General features: G+C 40.6%; 1 protein-coding gene across 4 annotated transcripts in view; it reads left to right on the forward strand.

Annotated features, from left to right (window-relative positions):
• Positions 1-21,271, forward strand: part of slco3a1a (solute carrier organic anion transporter family member 3A1a) — a 91,411-nt gene that overhangs the window by 52,565 nt on the left and 17,575 nt on the right. For all 4 annotated transcript variants that reach the window (XM_047822270.1, XM_027161782.2, XM_027161784.2 and 1 more), the window contains 2 exons: positions 13,345-13,443; positions 18,410-18,670. In XM_047822270.1, the coding sequence (XP_047678226.1) occupies positions 13,345-13,443; positions 18,410-18,670 (360 nt within the window). The remainder of the gene's footprint in view (positions 1-13,344; positions 13,444-18,409; positions 18,671-21,271) is intronic.

Here is a 21,271-nt window from a genome sequence, read left to right on the forward strand (position 1 = left end):
TTAATTCTCTCTTTTTTTACATGTATAATTTGTATTTCTTTGTTGTTCTATTTTCCTTTCTTATGAAACTGTTAACCTTTAAAAATATGTTTAGTAAGAATTGTTTAATTAAGTTGTGTCATGTGTAAGCGTGAGGGTGGAACTGATGTAATTTACGGTGCGTGCTCTCTTTCACGGGATCTCATTGTGATGAGAGGCACTTCTAGATCAGATGTTTTGTTACTACCTGATGTTGTCTGTTATACTTAATACAGATGAGAGAACCTGAGAAGTGGAAAGTAAACCATTTGACAGCTGCATCATGGTGTGAAGTCACTTTTATTACAAACATACACACCTGCCTGTTAGGCGTTTCTGATGTATATAACTGAAACCGGCAGACAAGCTTCATTCTCTGCCAGTTGAACACCAACAAAAATTTGGTGTTCTTCATGACCTCAATGGAGGATCCGTCAATGTTTGATGTTTTGATCAAGTGATGGGGTGATTGTGTTGAATACTTAACTAAAGTCTGTGAGAAACATCCATACATTGGCTGATTTGTATTGACATGTCTGTGGAAACATTACAGCCAAGAGAATTGAAGTGCAGAAAAGTTTGAGTGTCAGCAGTGATGGCCAATTGCCATCTTTGTTTTGATTTATAATGCTGAAGTACCAAATGTAAGAGCAAATTTATTGTTATGGATATATGTCTAGTGGATTTTTTTTGGTTCTGTAAGTTTTGGTAAAAGAGTGCACCTCTTTATACTGTTGGAATCTCCAGGATCTCAGCTTTCAGGCTCCACCAAGGTTGTGTTTGTACCATATAGTAGGCAATTACTTGTGACAGTTTTTTTGCATGCATAATATTTATGCATTTATGCATGTCTGTTCATTTAGCCACTTGGTGTTGGAATTGTGTTTTTATTTGGAAACCTAAAGTCTAATAAATGAACTTTTTCCTGTTCAGGTACAGTATGCTGCATGCGTAGATACGTTCAGTTTAAGAAAGGATTTCTTTTTTCTGTCCAATAGATTCATGGCAATTTACATATAATGTAGTTTTCAAAAACATACTGACATTTATAAACAATATGACCAGTGCACATTGTGCTCAGGTCTTCTTCAGTGAACATTTAAAGTTAAATTTATAACGAACTATTATGCTAAACTAGTTGCTCAGGAGCTCTTGCTTGCACAATTCCACTTAATTATGAACAGTTGTAGAAAGAACATTATTTACATTATATACTTTTAAATTTACATACATTGTTTACTGTCTGGTATCACCCAAATGGTGATGGGTTCCTTTCTGAGTCTGGTTCCTCTCAGGGTTTCTTGCTCATATCATCTAATGGAGATTTTTCTTGCCACCATTTTCTCAGGCTTGGTAATTAGGGATAAATATTAATATTGCTTTGAGACACTGTTTATTGTTAAAAGTGCTTCACAAATAAATTGAATTGATTTATTGAGGGAGAGCTGGTTTAGGCAAATTGTTATTGAAGGCAAATCAAAAAGGAACAGTTACTAATCCAAACATGATGTAACAAGGACATGGACTAAAATGGTGTTGTGTCAAGATTAGGCGGAGGCAATTAATATTGCGGAGGTGAAAGTATGCAGACCGAGTAACATTATTAACATGAGTCTCTAAAGATAGAGTGCTATCAAGGATAACACCAAAACTCTACCTGAGGGGAAGGAAAAACAGTTGAATTATCAATATTTGATGAAAAACTATCAACATCAACAAGAAGGACTTCTGTTTTTTGCTATTCATTTTGAAGAAAGTTGCAAGGAAACCAAGATTTAATTTCATTTAAACAGAAGAAAAGAAGTAGGCTTGGTGAACAGGTAGAGCTGTGTGTCATCCGCATGTGAATGAAAATTAATATTGTGTTTATGAAAGATATTGCAAAGAATAAGGAGATAGATAATAAATAAAAGAGGGCCTAGCACGGAAACTTGGGGAACACCTCTAGTTAGTTCTCTAAAAATATTCCAATTTATAAAACTGTGCGTACGCACACCTGTAAGCAATGTTCCCGCAGATGTTCGTACATGAACCAGCCTCATATCTCGCCCTGTACACGCCCATTTTTACATGCCCATTACACGCTCCACAACTGCACGGGAACGAGAGTGGACCTCATTATAATGAGTTTCCTCTGCGGGTTTAAAAATGGGGTGTATTCTGCCATTGCGTAATCCTCCAACAGTGCCAGCAGTGCCATCATGAAGCATTACATACCCGGGTCACCGGAGGATTTATATGTTTCTAACAATTAATTTGTGGGCAAAAATCGAAGACGAAAATTTTATAGTGAAAACATGCTTCTTCATGACGGTTTTGTAATGAACACGGTAATAGTTAGGACCGATGATGAGTAGTGATGATTGTGCTTCATGACTGTATTTGCAGACTTTGGATATAACGTATGAAATGGAGTGAAAATTAAATGTCATTAATTTTTATAATCTGCGATGGGTTGGCAATCCGTCTAGGGTGTATCCTGCCTGTCTGAGATAGGCACAGGCTCCCCGTGACCCGAGAAGTTCGGACAAAATTAATGAATGAACAAATAATCCTTATAATCATTCTTCTCACATTTATTTTCTACAATCGAACTTCAGTTCACGACCTCACCATCTGTGTCAACAATTCCCTTTGTCTCCAGAATGTGCGTATGCACGGCTCAAAGTTTGCTTATAGGTGCGCACGTTCTCCCGTCAAGTTTGTTTTTTTATAGATCACAACCTTTGCGTGGGAACTGGCGTACGTACGTTTTCAGCCCCGTTTTGTGCGTACGTACGTTTCCAGCCCTGTTTTGTGCATACGCACGCTTTATAAATGAGACCCCAGGTATGTTGACACACACAAGGAATTTGGTTCCATCTGTTTGTGACTCTCAAAAGTACAGACATAAATAACACTATAATATACAAACTATACAAGACAATGCAGACGATGAGACACAATATAGACAGAATGAGTATTAAATATGAATATAGAATATGAATGATCAGTTATGTACAAGTGTGTGAGTGCAAATAACAATATTGTGCAATATTATGCCTTTTGTACAATATATAGCAGCAGTAGTGTGTGTAATATATACAGATGATTTGATGCCTGACAGTCCTGATAATGCAGTACTAGATATGAAGCAGTGAATATAATTATGGTGAGTTGTTGATCAGGGTGATTGCTTCTGGCTTTTATTAAGTAGGTTGGGAGAGGATCCAACTGACTAGTTGAATGTTTGGATTCATGAATAAACTGCAATACTTCAGTAAAAGGTGTCAGTTTAAAACTAGACAATGAAGAAGCAGAGCGTGTAAGAAGAGAAATGGAAAACAAAGAACAAGAGGTGTTCAGAGAGGTCAGTTGATAATGAATATTGTCAATTTTAGATAAATTTGAGTAAAAAGCTAACCCGGTGTCGGTGGACACACTCTGTGACAGTGCACTTTCATAAAAACAAATTAAATTGTAATTTTACCATTTTTGTTCTAACATATGGCACAGTTTCATTAATATAAGGATGCCAGTTATTGGCAAAAGTGGCCACAACAAAGATGGAGTCTATGTTGGTCTGCTCGGGCAGTCCCAGATGCACGATGACGTAGGCGCTAGTGATGGGAAATTCGGTTCTTTTCCACTAACCGGTTCTTTCGGACAGTTCGTTTTAATGAACCAGTTCAATAATCCAGTTCACCAGTTCTTTTATGTCCTGACGTAATAATGTAATTCACAATGACGTAATTCCTTCATCCCGCTGATGCCGGCAGATATTAATACAATCAATTCAACACATTTGAAAAGTTCCTTGTAATCATAACTTTAGTTGAATACGTTTCTTACATTTAAGCTTTGCAACTAAAACACCCAGTACAGGCATTGATGTGCAAACGTGGGTGTTTTACGTGTCTTAAAGATATAAAGTTAATAAACTAATCAACTTACAAAAAAGCATAATTTTGAAATGTTTCTTTCGCTCCATCAGTACACTTTAAGTTCAGTACACTTTAAGTACTACGTTGAGTTCAGTTATTCAAGCATGCACAGTATCAACAGCTCATTGGTTCTCAGTCATGTCTGAAAGAAACAGTTCTCAGTTCAGTGTACTGATGATTGGCTGTATCAGTTCAGTTATTTACGCATGTGCAGTATCAACAGCTCGAGCTCACAGTTCTCTCAGCACAACATGTCTCAGTTCAGTATACAGGAGTTACATATACTCTGGGAGAGTATATGTAGTTTATTTAGAGTCGGAGGGGCTGTCAGGCATGACCAAAAGTGAGTTACTTTAGTAACTTGTGGATCAGCGCTGACTCGAGACGCGAACTGTTTAGAACGAATCAGTCCGATTTGGTGAACTGGTTCATTCAGTTCACTAAAAAGAACCGGTTCAAAAGAACGATTCGTTCACGAACCGGCCATCACTAGGAGGTGCTGGAGACGCTTAAAAGAGCAATGGCGGAGATAACATGAAGGACGGTTCACCGGAAGCCTCACCTCGATGAAAGCCGTGTTTCTTGTGTTGTCGCAACGGTACGTGACGTTGGCGAACGGAAATTTACTCTATTTACTGAATTCACGGGTGTATGGAGTATGCTGCTGTTCCTGTGTACAACGGAGTGTTCGCATCGTGAATGGAGTTAAATTAATGAAGATAAAACACGGACGGAGGATTGGGAGCTGCTCTTTAATTCTTGAAAGCTGGTGGAGTTGTGAGTACGGGTAATCCTTAACAAGCGCCACTGAACTGTCTTTGACTTTGCTTGAACACTTTGTTTGACAATGGAAGCAATTGATTGAGTGGCATTATTGATGAACTGGTAACTGTGACCTATTCTTATTTGTACAATCCTTTAAATTCCAGACTATTTAAACTGTGCTGAAGGGTTGTGAGATGAATACTTTTTGCTGTTGATGATGATGATGTTTATGCTGGTGTTTATTGCTAATGAATTGTGTTACGTGGTGTGATGCAATTGGTGCACTGTTATTATTGAATTGTAAGAAAGTTTCTCCTGAAGCTCATCTCTGTCTGTCTGTTGAGGATGTTAGGAGTGCTCCAGAGCACTGAGAGAACAAACCACACGAGTGAAATCAAATCTGGTTTATTCCAAACAGCTGCTCAGCGAACTGAGCTACAGAACAGAATATATATGCAATGGAACAAGCTGTGGTGTATGAGATAAGGCGGGGGGAAGTTTTTTCAACATAGATAGGGGTATGCAAGAATGGCGCTTCCTCACATCTCTTATCCAGGCATTGAAGGTCAGGAAGCCTGTGCATGAGCAAAGAGGGACCGAATGTCCTGCGAGTAATCTCACAAGCAGGTCAGCCTATCTTGTCTTCTTCATACTATCAAGGTAGTGCACTAAAAGAACAGGATAGACTCAAACCAAGAACATTAAATCAGAAGAGGTTAAGATGACATATAACACAGAAATACATTTCAACAATCTCCTCTTTTATACTTAATAACTATTAAGGATAACTACACATGAGTATTAGTATAATTAACAGAAGGTTGAATAGAAAGGGGCATATAATGTGGCTACCGGAGAGCGGCAGCCAAAGCCCAGACACGATTCATCAAACAACGGAAAATACATGGACCAAAAACAAATAATAGAAACAGAATGATCAGGACAGGAGCAATCATGGACAAATAAGGGGTCCATTGCCCAAACAGGACATACCACAGCCCCCACCCGGAGCGGTCTCTCATCTCATCTTCTCTAATCGCCTCTGTCGTTTTACTCATCCTATCAATGGCCTGTCCAATCTCATCGTGAGCCTACAACAGCGCAAACACCTCCTTTCTCAGCGAGGAGCATATCTAAGGCCATGCGGTTCTGAATAGCGATCAGGCGAAGGGCTGTAAGCTCAGCACGAACACCCTCTAGAGCCAATAAAGTCTCATTAGCAAAAGTGGCCAATCGGTAGTGTGTGACCTCAATCTGATTCCATAGCTGTGTGATGCCGTATTGTGGGAAAAAGGCGTCCCAAAATTTAGCAAACTTAGTCTTTAACTGATGCTCAAGGGGTGGAAAGGGTGGATCGACATTTGATCTCTTATGAGGAATATTCTGGGCTCTCCCTCACTTCACGATAGAGAGATGAGAGGAAAATTGTGTGAGTGCGCATCTTCCACCCCCACCCCTTGGGTAAGTACAAGTAGACATTCTTACCAAACACCCAATACCAGTCCTGCTTCCATTTTCTCCAGGATGTAATACAGAGCACGCAGTTAGATTCTCTAACCCAGGTAAGCAGGCGACATAGGTTCTATTGCAGCTCTTAATTGTTAAATTACCCAAAAACAGATTCCCCCCTCCCTCTACACAAACCGTATATTGATGATGAGTCCCTTGAAAGGCCTGAAAACCAACCATAAAAGCATTAGTTCTTAAATATGGTTCTAACGCGTGCCGTAATGCACTTATACAGAAGAGTTGGTCAGTATTATTTTGACACCATCTAGCACCAGTGTTCTTGAGGTATGGTCCATGCGTATTATTGTGCGTCGTTTATTCATCACTACCACCCACGCACATTTTTGTGTCATTGCGGGGCTTCAGGCTGGTGGTAGTGGCTGATGTTGGGAAGGCCTGACATACATAACATGATTCGTTGGTATGCCGTCGTGCCGTCCAACTGGTGAACTGCCAAAAGATGTTATCATGAGGATGAGCTTGGACGGGTAACCCTGTCCCAAGCGTTGCGAGTAGTAGAAGTAGAACAGCCATACTGGTCACTGGCTGTGTTTCCAGGTCCAAGAAGAGGCTGTTGTTCAGTCCCCCGTAGTTTCTCCCGGCACCTCCTGCAACGTAGGTGATGCCCAAAGAGCCGACACAGAAGAGTCTGGGGAGTCACCGTTGTTTCTGGCCGAGCAATGATGGCGGAGTCCTGGTCCAATAGATGTGTTTGTCTGCTTTGTTGAAGCTCACCGACCGTCCCCTCTTTGCAGGTCAGCCGAACCCGATTCCTCGGATGCTGGGAGAGGAGGACCCCCATTAAGGTAGTCAGCTATTACCCCAAGTCACTGAAACACACACATCATTAGACACAGAATTTTTGCTCATAAAATATTGTTATTTTGGAGCTGGCTTCAAACGTCTGGCATGGATCCACTGTGGAAAAAGGTCAGTTAATACAGCTGTACGAGTCACATCGACTATTTCTGCAGGTTCACTATACGGGGTCTCACCCAAAGGCGTGCCTAATTTCCCAAATTTTTGACCAAGACACGATCTCCCACCTTAAAAGGGTGAGTATTGCCAACTGGAATTTGGGGTCGTTTTGAATTTACCCGTGCCCAATACTCATTGAGCTTCTGAATTAACTCTGCAGAGTACTCACTGAGGTGTATTCTTAGGTCCTCCGCCCCCACAGCCTGCTTGCCTTGACGCCAAGGGAGGGGAAACGGCCGCCCCATTACAATTTTGTATGGTGAAAGTTGAGCGAGGCTCACCTGCGCAGTCATTCTCATGTCTGCTAAGATGAGTGGCGTGTAGCCAATTTTTAGAGCGCGATGCATGCATAGCTTTACAGATTTTGTCTTTAATAGTTCGGTTTGCCCGTTCCACCATACCTGATGATTGTGGATGATAGGTAATGTGAAAACACCAATCAATTTTTTGCTCTTTGCATAATTGTTGTGTCACTTTGGATGTAAAAGGAGTGCATTTGTCAGAATCGAGCCCTACAGGGATGCCATATCTAGGTATGATTTCCGTGGTCAGCTTTTGCACCACTACATTGGCATTTTCTTTACAGCAAGGAAAAGCCTCCACCCACCTTGAAAACTTGTCTACCATTACAAGCAGATACTTGTACGGGCCTTGTTTGGGCATGTGTGTAAAGGCCTGAAGCCTGAAGTGATGGGAGGTCCATGTCAGGTAAAAGAGCGCTGACCATGGTGTTCACAGAAATCAGCGAGGGGTTAAGACCAGGCGGTAGAGAGCGAGAAGTTGCAGCCTGCTTGGCCATGCGATCTGCAAAGCTATTACCATGAATTTTTTCCGTGTCGCCCGTAGAGTGCGCGCGGGTTTTTTCGATGGCCAAGGAGCGTGGTAAATGGCAGGCCGTAATGAGGTCTTGAACTAATGAGGCATGTGAAATGGACTTACCATCAGCAGCGGTGAACCCGCATGACTGCCAGATCCTGTCAAAATCATGAGCCACACCGAAGGCATAACGAGAATCGGTGTAGATGGTTACGTCAGAGTCTTGCGAAATAACACAGGCCCTAGTTAGAGCATAGAGCTCAGCAGCCTGCGCGGAGGAAAAAGGCAGAGAGTGAGGTTCAAGAACAACATCGGGTAATTGACATACAGCGTAGCTACATAAATACACCCCATCCTGGGGATGTGAACACGACCCATCAACAAAGAGAGAGTCACCAGTAGAAAGAGGAGTGGAGGAAGGATCAGGGCGAATGCTAGTAGCAGTGACTATTTCAGTTAAACAGTCATGATCAGGATCGGGAATACAGTCATCCTGAGCATTCAGAAGGTGCTGTAAAGCATGAGCAATGGTGTCAAGTAACGACATGGGGCAAATGGTGAGATGATCAGTAGCCATTAAAATAGTCTCATAGCCAGATTGCCGCTGGGCAGACATATGTTGGGTGTTAAGATTTCGTAAAATTTGTGTAACCCGATGTGAGGTATGTAATGTGATGGGGTGTGATAAGACAATTTTCTCCGCATCTTCCACCATCAACGCACAGGCAGCCACAGCACAAAGACAGGCAGGCAAACCCTGAGCCACAGTGTCTAAAGTTTTGGAAAGAAACGCACAAGGTCGCATGCCCCCCCATACCCCATGCTCTTGGGCCAAAACTCCGGAAGCAGTATCTGGCTGTGTAGCAACATATAAATGAAAAGGTCGTGAGTAGTCTGGTAGGCCTAAGGTCGGAGCCGCACAAAGGGCATGCTTGAGGGCGGTATAAGCCTCTTGAGTCTGAGTGTTTGATGGCGGACCGAAAGGCGCTTGTCATACAGAGAGCTTTGATGAGACCTAGGAAAGCCTGCAGAGCCTGCTTCATTGCAGGGCACTGCGTGTCCAAGATGACCGGAATGCGGTCAGCAGTCAATTTCCTAGAGCCTTGAGAGAGCTCATAGCCAAGATAGCACACAGTGGGTAGACAAAACTGCAGCTTAGTCCTTGATACCTTGAATCCCTTGGCGGCCAGGTGTCGTAAGAGTGCTACAGTGGCTGCTTCACAGACTGCAGGATTTTCAGCTGTGATAAGGAGATCATCTGCATATTGAAGGACCGTGGAACCTGGGGGAAGGCAGAGGCTAGCAAGAGCGTTCTTTACCGTGGTCGCGAAGACCGCCGGAGAATCGATGTAACCCTGTGGCAGCCTAGTCCATGTGTACTGCTGGCCCCTGTGCGTGAAGGCGAAGAGTGGCTGTGTCTGCCTCTCGACAGGAACACTAAAAAAGGCAGAGCACAGGTCAATGACAGAAAAGTACGCATGACTACATGGGATAGAAGCGATTATAGATGTCACATCAGGAACGACCGGAGCTACAGGAATTCTGACCTTCATATCTGCCTCTGTCACCCTTCTGATCCTGCGAGGCCACAGATAAGCATGCTTTATTCCTAACATCCAAGAGACCATCTCCTTCTAATGTTCTAAGCTTTTCTCCTGCCACGTGAACGGTCAAATGATTCCCGCCACTCCAGTGGTGATTTACTGCACCCTGGATTTCAGGACGGCAGTTAGACAAAAATGTGGACTGTTCGAGCTCCATTCCTCCTAAATATTGCCACACCTAGGTGGACTCTCCCTTTTCCTGCTTACAGTTAGTAACCTGAGAGAGATTGCGGTTAGCCTGTTTAACATTAAGCAGGTATTTAGTGAGTTGCTTACGCAGCTGATCTAAAGCTTCTGGGTTGTCTTTCCAAAAATAAGGAGATAACATGGGTGTTAGTTTTCTTTTTCATTGACTGTGTCCTGGGAGGCGCCTGTTCCTCTCCCTCCCCTGGCTCCTGTTCTTCCTCCTTTTGCGTTATATTTACCACCTCATCATTCTGAGGTCTTAGCACAGGGACTTGTTCAATTAGTTTCTCTTCATCATACTGGTCTCCTAATTTATTCTGAAGAATAAATCAATATTCTGCTCCTGTAAGCTGACAATTACGAGAACTCTTAATTAACATATCAACAAAATGTAATGGTTTATCTGTGGGAGGTAAAAGGCTAATGATGTCTTTAAGAGCAGAAGGCGGGGGAGGTGTAAGTTGCACACCAGACGCTATGGCCACCCATACACAAGCAGCATTAACAGGGGGAGGGTCTGGAACTGATCCAGCGTCAGGTCTGACTTCCTCTGGATCATCCCAGTCCTCCCAGTCTGAATCCTTCACCTGCTTATTTGCTGGTGGGTTTTGTAATCCCTTTCTAATTTTGGGCCGTGATCATGTTTGTGTTTTGGGGGCCGTTTTGCTTTGAAAAGCAGCCAAAGAGGGGTATAGAGATGGCACAGGAGGCGAGGTAGGCCGATTAGAGGCCAACGGGACCTTTTTTCTTTTTCTTTAGAATATGGTGGCGGTTCAACACTCCCACTAGTAGGAGATCCCAAATCGGTGCCATACAACATCTTTTTAGGCTTTGGAATTGCCTTTCGAACAGAGCGTGGCACGTATATCTTTTTTAGTTGGTCCCATATCTTTTTCATTTCATACATTTAGCGTAACACTCGCGCATGTATAAATAATCCCAGTCAGGGTCGCCTATTTCCTCATATATCATACAATATGCAGAGGTGAGATAGCCAGGGTCAAAAGTCCCTACCCGTGGGTAGGGAGGAATCTGAGGATTTGCCTCAGTCCAGCCTGCTAAATTATCTAAGTATGGAATAAACCAATCTCGTGGCATCTCCCCAGGCTCAGGCTTAGGGTACGAGTTTCCCATGATTACGGTAAAATCCACAAAAAATTCGTCAATCAGAAGACAGAGGAGTCAACTAAAATTTGTATAGCTCGCTCTTCTCGGTTCTCCTATCTACAGAAGGTAATCTACACGTCTGTAATACTGCCAACCAGGTAGTCAATCAAAACTTGTCTTACCTGATCAGAAGTATCATGTTGGGGTCACCAAATTGTAAGAAAGTTTCTCCTGAAGCTCATCTGTGTCTGTCTGTTGAGGATGTTAGGAGCGCTCCAGAGCACTGAGAGAACAAACCACACGAGTGAAATCAAATCTGGTTTATTCCAAACAGCTGCTCAGTGAACTGAGCTACAGAACAGAATATATATGCAATGGAACAAGCTGTGGTGTATGAGATAAGGCGGGGGGGAGGAGTTTTTTTCAACATAGATAGGGGTATGCAAGAATGCCGCTTCCTCACAACTCCTTCATACTGTCAAGATAGAGCACTAAAAGAACAGGATAGACTCAAACCAAGAACATTAAATCAGAAGAATTTAAGATGACATATAACACAGAAATACATTTCAACATGAATACACTGAGAATTTGCATGTGATAATCATGAATTATGATACATGTGTCCTTTGTTCACTCTCCTTCTGACTGGATTGACAATCCTTACTATAATTTGACAGAGTATTTATCTCTATCTGGCACCCCAGCATAACGTTACGAGGGAAAGTGTTACAACTTGAAGTGAGTCAAGCCCCTCCAGCAAAACAACAGCGACTAGATTTTAACCGGACTGTTAGCCAGGGACAGATCAACAAACAGTTTTGTGTTCGTATAGAACATAACGCATAAAAGGGCATTTAAACAACGTTAAACAACATTTAAAGAACGTTCTTTAAAAAAGTAACTAAAAAGTTACTTTTAACAGTAACGTGTTACTTTTTGGTGTAAGTAATCAACAAAGTAATTGAGTTACTTTTTGAATGTAGTAACTAGTAACGATAACTAGTTTCTATTTATTAGTAACCAGCACAACACTGGTGGTTAACCAAGGAAACTTAATGAAGCAGCCGAAAGGCCCATAATGCTTTAATGGAAGATGTCTAGCAATGCCAGCAAAAAAAATACTTGTGGAACCCATGTTCACACTTTTGACACTCATCTGGAGAAGTTTGGGCAGATGTGGTCTAAAAAGCCATACATTCGACATGGAAAAATGTCTAAGCACTGTTGCTGGCAACATTGAAGCATGTTTCTTGCAAGATTAGGGTTGGATTTCTGCAATGGAATTGGGCAGGATTAATTGTGTGCTCAATGCTGCTAAGGCAGATACTTATCCATCGTGTAATACTACCAGGAAGGCATCTGACTGGACCCAAATTTATTCTTCAGCAGGACAGTGATTCCAAATATACAGATAATGTCATTAAGAACTACATACAGTATAGAGAGGATTCCTGGTAGTGATGGATTGGTGCCCTTCATCTGTAACCTTCATCTGTACATCTTCAAGTATGTCTGGGATTACATGAAGTGACAAGGATTTGAGGGAGCCTACATCCACAGAAGATCTGTGGTTAGTTCTCAAAGATGCCAAATTTTTTCAAAAACTGTTTGCAAGTGTACCTAGAAGAATTATTGCAGGGTGGTCACTACAAATTTTGGTTTGATTTTAATTATCTTCTATTCGTTTACTTTCTATTTTGTTCATTGTTACACAAAAAACCTACTACAACTTCTATTTTTTAAAGCATTATTTTTTTACACCTACCTAAAACCTCTACAGTACTTTAGATATTTTACTATAAATAACAATAACTATAAATAACATTTTCTTAAATTTGACTGAGCACATGTCCCTGATATAGATAGAAATGACAGAAGATAGGATACCGTATTCTGCCTGAAAGGACTACTAAAGCACAAGTGGCTTTTGCTAAATGACTGGCTTTGTGTGTAGAACCAAAATGATGGAAATAGTAATTCGTGTTGGCCCATTTTACACTGTTTTATTAAAGTAGCAATGTCATATGTTATTGTCCAACAAATCCATACTTTTGTAATTTATGCCTTTTTTCCCCAGAAATCAGGTACCTTCAACCGGTTTTCCTAGTCTGCCACATTACTTTAACTTTACTACAATTTTATATTACAGCACATAGTTGACATTCATCAATGTATGCATAATTAAATTATGGTTATAATTGATTATGGGTATTGAGGGTATTATGTACTATAATATTATATAGTATTATATACTGTCAATGAGGTGAACAAAAATGTTGAAATAAAAATGTTGATTTTTTTTATATTTTCATGCAATAAATTTATTTAATTTATTTTCTTTGTTTTATTTGGCAGTTTTTGTATTCTGTTTGCCAAATGGTATTGCAAACTTTAGCCAACAGCTGATCACAACTGTGTCATCTTTCTAATTGAAGGTATATTATTCTCAACCTTGGTTTTTGGACCTGCTTGTGGCTTCATCCTTGGTTCAGTCTGCACCAAATTCTATGTGGATGCTGTCTTTGTTGATACCAGTAAGTTTCGGTTTATTTCCATTATTTCTGTTTCGTAGTAACTCTGAGTTTATATTTATGTATATACTAACATTCGTGCAAAGTTTTTGTATGTATTTTGATTAGGCTAAACTGAAAGTTTTGATTAATACATTATCTTTAACACTGGTTTGTTGATTTGTTGATTGAAAGTTAAACTATTAGGACAGAGCAATGCATTTTATACTGGATTAACATTGCATTTGTTGCCTTGTACCCATGTGCAATGACAAAGTTCAATCTAATATTAACTGTAGTATTAATAATAATAATAATAATAAAATAAATAAATAAATATAGCTGCAAGCAGGTTCGCACGTTTTTTTTAATTCCCTAGGAGGAGTATTTAAAAGTTCACCACGGGCACTTTTGAAACCATCCAAAATGACCAACTTACTGTTGGGCAGAGCTAATAGGTTTGATTGTGAAATTTGTTTTGAGTCGATGAGATCTATATACATACCGACTCTCGTACATGTTTGGCCGATCTGTGCACCAATATTTATTTTTACAATTCAGGGGGTGCTAAAGAGCCCTAGTGCCACGCCTATGTTCCAGCCTTTGACAGGTCCTAATGGCAGACGAATTTGATGTCTGTGCCAAATTTCCGGTGTTTTCGAGCATTTTAAGGCACCCAAAGTGCATGCCAAGAACTTAAATATGCCTGAAAATGAAAGTAAAGTTTGACACATTACCATGGGAACAGCGTTCAAGATATCAAAAATCCCTTCGCAAATTATCATCTATAGTGTCTTGGCATCATGTTGGATTCAATCCGCCTTTGTGACTGACACACTTCCTGGGGCCTGTTGGTGGTGTTATACCCGGGACTCACAATAAGCACATCGATGCAATCGGAATCCTTGGTCGAACATACACACCTCGTGTCATCACAATGACATTTTTTGCTTTAGATATTAGACACTGAATTATGTTTCTCTGAACTCGCCATAACTTAGTAGCCTCACCATGGCAGCATGTTTGATGTCAATCGCATGAATTCCCTATGAGGAGTATTTAAAAGTTCACCGCATGCACTTATAAATCAATCCAAAATGGCCGACTTCCTGTTGGGCGGAGCTCATAGTTTAGAGTGCGAAAGTTGTTCGGGTCGATGAGATCTATATGCCTACCAACTTTCGTACATGTCCATGCATAATTGCCCGATCTGTGCACAAATGTATGTTTTTGCATCACAGGGGAGCTACAGAGCCCCCCTGCCACTCCCGTATTACAGCCTTTGCCCGAGCCTAGTGTCGCATGACTCTGACATGTGCCAAATTTGAAGAGTTTTCGAGCATGTTAAGGGACCAATTGGCCAATGTGTGCAAAAAAATGTAAAAAATATAGCTGCAAGCAGCGATGGCTCGCACGTTTTTTTATCGCTATACAGTGCCACCCAGAAAACAATGCATGGTGGGCAAGTGCATGAAGTTGGTAAATATCAGTGGACTATTTTATGTTGTTACTGACCCATTTGGGCACTGTAGGTAAATGAAAACCCACATTTTAGACAAATGGGGGCGCTATTGAGCCACTTAAGAGACACACCTTTGTCTGATCTTTTTGTCCACACTTAACAGCCGACAATGTGATGTATATGTCAAATTTCAAGTTAATCTAAGCATGCCAAAAGCCTTAAATATGCCTGAAATAAAAGTAAACGTTGACACGATGCCATGGCAACGGTGTTTGAGATATCAAAAATCCCTTCGCAATTTCGCATTAGATTCAATCGCATGAATCCTCTAGGAGGAGTATTTAAAAGTTCATTGCATGCAACTGTGAAAAAATCCACCTTTGTGACTGACACACTTCCCGGTGCCTGTTGGTGGCGCTATACCTGGGACTCACAATAGGCACATCGATGTGATCCTTGGCTGAACATACACACCGCGTGTCATCACAAGAAGACATTTTTTTGCTTTAGATATTAGACATTTCCTGTTTCTCTGAATTCGCCATAACTTCATCACCTCACCATGGTAACACCATTCGAGATATCAAAAATTCCTTCGGAATTTAGCAAGTGCAATGTCTCGTCATCATGTTCACCACGTTTGATGTCAATCGCATGAATTTCCTAGGAGGACTACTTAAAAGTACACCGCATGCAATTACGAAATAATTCAAAATGGCCGACTTCCTGTTGGGCGGAGCTGATAGTTTAGAGCACGTAAGTTGATTGGGTTGATGAGATCTATATGCGTACCAACTCTCGTACATGTGCGTACATAATTGCCCGATCTGTGCACAAATGTTTGTTTTTGCATTACAGGGGGCGCTACAGAGCCCCCCCCGCCACGCCCGTATTCCAGCCTTTGCCCAAGCCTAGCGTCGCCCGCCTCTGACGTGTGTACCAAATTTCAAGAGTTTTCGAGCATGTTAAGGGACCCCAATTGGCCAATGTGTGCAACAACAAAAAAATAATAATAATAATAATAATAAACCCGAGCAAAAACAATAGGGCCTTGCACCATCGGTGCTCAGGCCCTAATAATAATAAGAAGCAGCAACGAATGGGCCAGGCACCTCAAGGCCACCAGGTAGATGACTAAGTACCTGGACACATGGCTGTTTAAACTGGTTTATTGCACGTACTGTTTTGGTGCCATTACAGGAAGTGCCATAGCAAAACTTACCAAAAACTTACCAAAAAGGTGGCTTCTTAGTCCATTATTTGACTGTTTATAGGGATGATCTTTGTCTGCAGCTGTGTGGTGTATATGCTAGGGTCAGAGACAGATGAGGCTCTTAGATGTGGAAGAGAGCTGGCTTTGTAGGCGTGTGGAATGTTACAGAAGACTTCATCTAATGTGTTCTTTTCTCTTTAATTTAGAAGTTCACATATGGAATTTAGGCAAAACAGAAGTTGATGCAAGATTACAGTCTCCTACTGCTATAGTAATGCTGTGTGGTTGTGCTGACAGATGCTAGCTAATGGAGTGATGTAGCTTCTCCATGGCTAACCTAGTGTTAGCTTGCAGTGATACAAAAAAAGCTGTTATAATGACCGTATAAACTCCCTGGGAAAGTAGATGACCTGCATCGTAACATTGTTTGTGTAAATGCAAACTCCTTTTGCTCTTACTGCAGTGTATAGTTCTATCCAGACAGCATGGTTCACTAGCAGCGGTGTTCATATTCATCGAAAGCCACTGTTATTATTGCACAGTGATTTAAGCAATGTAAAGTGATCTGTAGTCATAGCTTGTCCATTAGCCTGTTTTTAGGGGATACTTTTAGCTTTGATTTCAGGCCCCTTCTCTTGCCCCACTTGTTTTTGGTGCCTCCGCCAATTGTGTGGACTCTGTGTGGGTTGGTGATTTATCAGCTCATGGGAGAGCACTAGATCTTTATTATTGTAGAGCAGTGAATGTTGTCTGACACCTTTATCAGTTTGGCTCCACTGTACTGTACATGTGAATCTGCTCGTGTGGGCAGGAAAAACACAAAATAGGTGCCAAAACTTAAAGAGCACTTGGCCACTGTGACTGGATGGGCCACTAACTTGGCTTTTAAATTCACCAAGGGGTCCTATGGTCTGCCATGGATTCCCAGAGGTGACAGTATAATAATAATAATAATAATAATAATAATAATAATAATAATAATAATAATAATAATAATAATAATAGTGCAATATTCTAACAATTACAAAAGGTACCTAAAATTCTAATAAAACAATGTGTCTTGCACCTTCAGTACTTGCAAGTTGCTTTGGATAAGTGCATTTGTTGTTTCATAAATGTATGTAATATTGGGACAAATTATTCCACACCCACAAAAGTCAGATTGCAAACTGCATACTTTTAGTATTTAAAATCTGTAATGATGTTTTCTGCCACTATAACAACCCCCCCCCCCCCCCCAGCCTAGTAGTGGAGTGGGACTGCAGAATCAAAACAGATCAACTATTACAGACACTAGCACAAACAGTGAAAGAAGCTAACAATCTAGTCTAAACAGGCTAAACATCTGAACCTTTTTTTGAATGAATGAAAAGTACATACAGTATTTTCCGCACTATAAGGCACACCCTAAAGACTTAAATTTTCTCAAAAATCATCTGTGCGCCTAATAATCTGGTGCGTCTTATGTGTGCACTGAGTTCCAAAAATCTGTAAAAATGTTGTGTGACTTTGGTAAGCGCTCCGCTTGATTGACTGTTGGACCATTTCCCGCTGATACAGGGATGTAATACATACACTACGTATGCTGACAGCGATAAACCAATCAGAGAACATTACGCTTACCTTCGCCACACCTCCGGTAGTTATACTACTGGTATGTTGCAGAACATCATTTGTTTCTTCCTAACCATTATGCGCTCCACACTCCAGTCCAGTAGGTGGCGGTAAATGCACCTTAATTTGGTTTGCCATCCGCTAATAAAAATCAGATGCTTACGAGGCACAATTCAAACTATGGTCTATCAGTTATGCGGTTGTACATAAATGGGAATAGAGCAGCTGCGAAAGAATTCAGCATCAATGAATCTATGTTTCGGAAGTGGAGGAAGCAAGAAAATGTACTGCGCCAAGTTAAGAAAACACAGTAGATAAGGACTTTGATGGATTTTTGGGAGAAGATTGATTAAAAAATAATTTGTGTATTGTTAAATAGTAGAATAAAGTTCAACTAAACTCACTGTTTTGCTTCTGTTACCTTTTTTGTAGACCGTATGTTTTAGTATGCGCCTTATAATAAGGTGCGCTTTATGTATGGGTTAAGTACGGAAATAGACCCTGTAATTGAGACTGCGCCTTATAATCTGGTGCGCCTTATAGTGAAAATACTGTAATTGAAGTGTCAAATATTCCATATGTGAAACCAGTGAAAGCATTTTAAGATGAGATTAAAAGTGGTGAATCTAAATTTTTTGTGTATATGTTAAGTATATTCTTATATGTCTATTATTATGTGTGCACCAACCCTGTGTCCTCAGCCAAGCTGGACATCACCCCTGATGACCCCCGTTGGATTGGAGCCTGGTGGGGAGGCTTCCTCCTCTGTGGGGCTTTACTTTTTTTCTCCGCTGTCTTCATGTTTGGTTTCCCCTCATCTCTATCACAGCGATATGGTAACAACAGGACCGAGAGTGAACAGCCCATGCTGCCAGGATCACAGAGTTTTGAGCATCCAAAGCCAAGTAATGGTGTCCTTCACAACCATCATCCTGACAGTTCCTGTTGTGATCAGCTTCGAGGTAGCCTATTGTATATTGTCACACACTTTTACAACTCTAAATAAATCTCATCAAGATATACAAGGGAACCATTTATGAAGTGATACGTTTTGGATCATGAGCAGTTTATTTCCTTCTCCACGTACCTTTTTGCCCATCATTCTGGCACAAGTTGATCTTTGTGTGCATAGGATGTTCTAGTAGTGTACATGTTTTTTATGTTTTGTGTTTAGTGTTTGTGGGGTTTTTTAGCAGCACCTAATCTGATCTTTTTGAGAATTTCCAAAAGTTTAACATCATATGTTAAATTTTCTGCATTTATGCTGGTGAAGACTTCTTTTTAGAAGACTTTTTAAATTAAAAGGATAATGGATAATTAGAAAACCCTTTTGCACTTATGTTAGATAAAAAAAAAAAAAACATCTGAAACACTCTTCTGAAATGTCCAAGTCTGTTTTAGTTCTAAGAAAGGCTATTCCAGGCCACATAGTATAGTTTCTTAAAAGTTTCACAGTGTACATTAATTACATGAAAATTGATCATGTGAACTTACACAATATGCACCTGCTACAAAATAGCTCATGTATCTACAACCCATTCTCATATATTAAGCATTCTTCAATGAAAACTTGACATCTTTGTGGGTAAATGTTTCAAAGCAGTCCTGCAGGGCCACACTGGCCTCCAAAGTCCACTTCCTTACAATTCTTGTGGATACTTTAACATTTGCATACAAAAGGTCTATTGTTATTATTTCCCATGTAATGGAGTCAACAATCTGTCGAAAAAAATGGAGAGTGGAATCCTTATGTACTGTACATGGTATTTTTATTTATTTTTCTTTTGCTCTTTCCTTTTAGATTATTGCCACAACATCTGTCTATGAACATGGATTTTGGAAAATTGGCTTGGGGAGAAATCTTATTGTAAAAATCTTGAAAAATTTTGTTTTGGATTAAAGTGTCACTAGTAATCCAAAATTGTCTTTAGTACACTACACCACAATATGGGCTTAGATTGACCTGCAGTGTTTATTTTGTTGAAACTAAATTACTGATGAAAATATTCAGCAACAAATATTTTTCTCTTATCAATAACAAAGACCAGACACAAATGAATCATACCAAATCATACCAACTTTTTTAATTTACTCATATTACACAGTAATGTCAATATTATAGAAAAAAACAAAGAGTAACAGTTAACAATCCAATAATGCAATAAAGGAAATTTCAGTTAGCTAGTGAGACATTTGCGAGATGGCAGCACGCATGGACACAGTGGCTTCTACAGCTCTAGCTAACTGCAACTTTTTGTGTTAATTCTTGTCATAGAGGCTGAATAAAATCGTGTAAAACAAATCTTTTGGGCTCAAAGTACAACTTTGAAATGCCAAATGCATTATGAGAGACACTACACTGCTTTGGCCTACAACACAGACAAAAGACACACATTACATGGCATGATCCAGCTAAACGGGTATGGAGGCACCACATTTCTGCGAGAGGAACCAGAAGCAAGGGTGTCAGCTGGAGGCTAGATGCTAACCCTAGCCAACTGGCCCTCCTGTTAGTAATACTTGGATAATCTGCGCTCTCTTAAATAATAATATGGACGACCTCAGACTCTGACTGGCCACCCAGGCTGAAACAAGGAATTGTTGTATGCTTATCTTCATGGAAACATGGCTGCAGAGCATTGTCCCGAACACAGCTATCCAGCTACATAGTATAACATGGTACTGTGCAGGTGCTTCAGTTGAGTCGTGGTGGGCTGTTAATAAAAAAAAAAAAAAGATTTGTGCCATCAGTGCCATCACAGTGAAGAGGGCACAACAATGTCTTAATTTCCTCCCAACACTCATCCTTACTACCTTCTACAGAGAAACTGTGGAAAGCAACCTGTCCAGCTGCATCTGTTTGGAAATTGCAAAACCTCAGAACACAACACACTACAGTGCATAGTGAGGAAAGCCACATTTGCTATGCACTTATATGCATATTGGTCATGTAACACATTTGTAGACATCTGAGAGAATGACTGCTAATTTGGCTAATGTTGGGTGAGGAGGGAGAAGGGTTTGAAGACCGAGAGAGTAGAGGAAAGGCAGTGGTATATGTCTGAGAAAGGGGCTCATAACGTTGGTACAATGACATGGAAATGTAGAAAGCTGGCAGACATGATGGAAAGAGGTAGGTAGATATAATAACTTAATATTAAATGGGGATACAAACTGTTTTATTATGGTTTTGATAGGAAAAGAAATGGGATAGGAGTGATCCTGAAGGATGAGTTTGTGAGGAATGTTTTAGAGTTACCTGTGAGTGTGAGTTAGAAGAGAAGGAGAGATGTGGTAGCCTAGTGATTAAGGTGTTGGACTACTGATTGGAATCTCATGAGTTCAAATCCAAGGTGCCACTGCTAACCTAGGCAGTTAACTTTTAATTGCTAAGGTGTATAAACTAAAATAAAATGTAATTCACTCTGGATAAGTGTGTCTGCTAAATGCCTTAAATGAGAGATTCTGCAGTGAGTTAGATGAGGTGATAGAGAGTATGTCCAGATAGTAGAAAGTAGTGATTGCAGCAGACTTCAACGGGAATGTTGGTGAGGGGAACAGAG

The sequence above is a fragment of the Tachysurus fulvidraco genome, chromosome 13 (genome assembly GCF_022655615.1).
Source record: "Tachysurus fulvidraco isolate hzauxx_2018 chromosome 13, HZAU_PFXX_2.0, whole genome shotgun sequence".
NCBI lineage: Eukaryota > Metazoa > Chordata > Actinopteri > Siluriformes > Bagridae > Tachysurus > Tachysurus fulvidraco.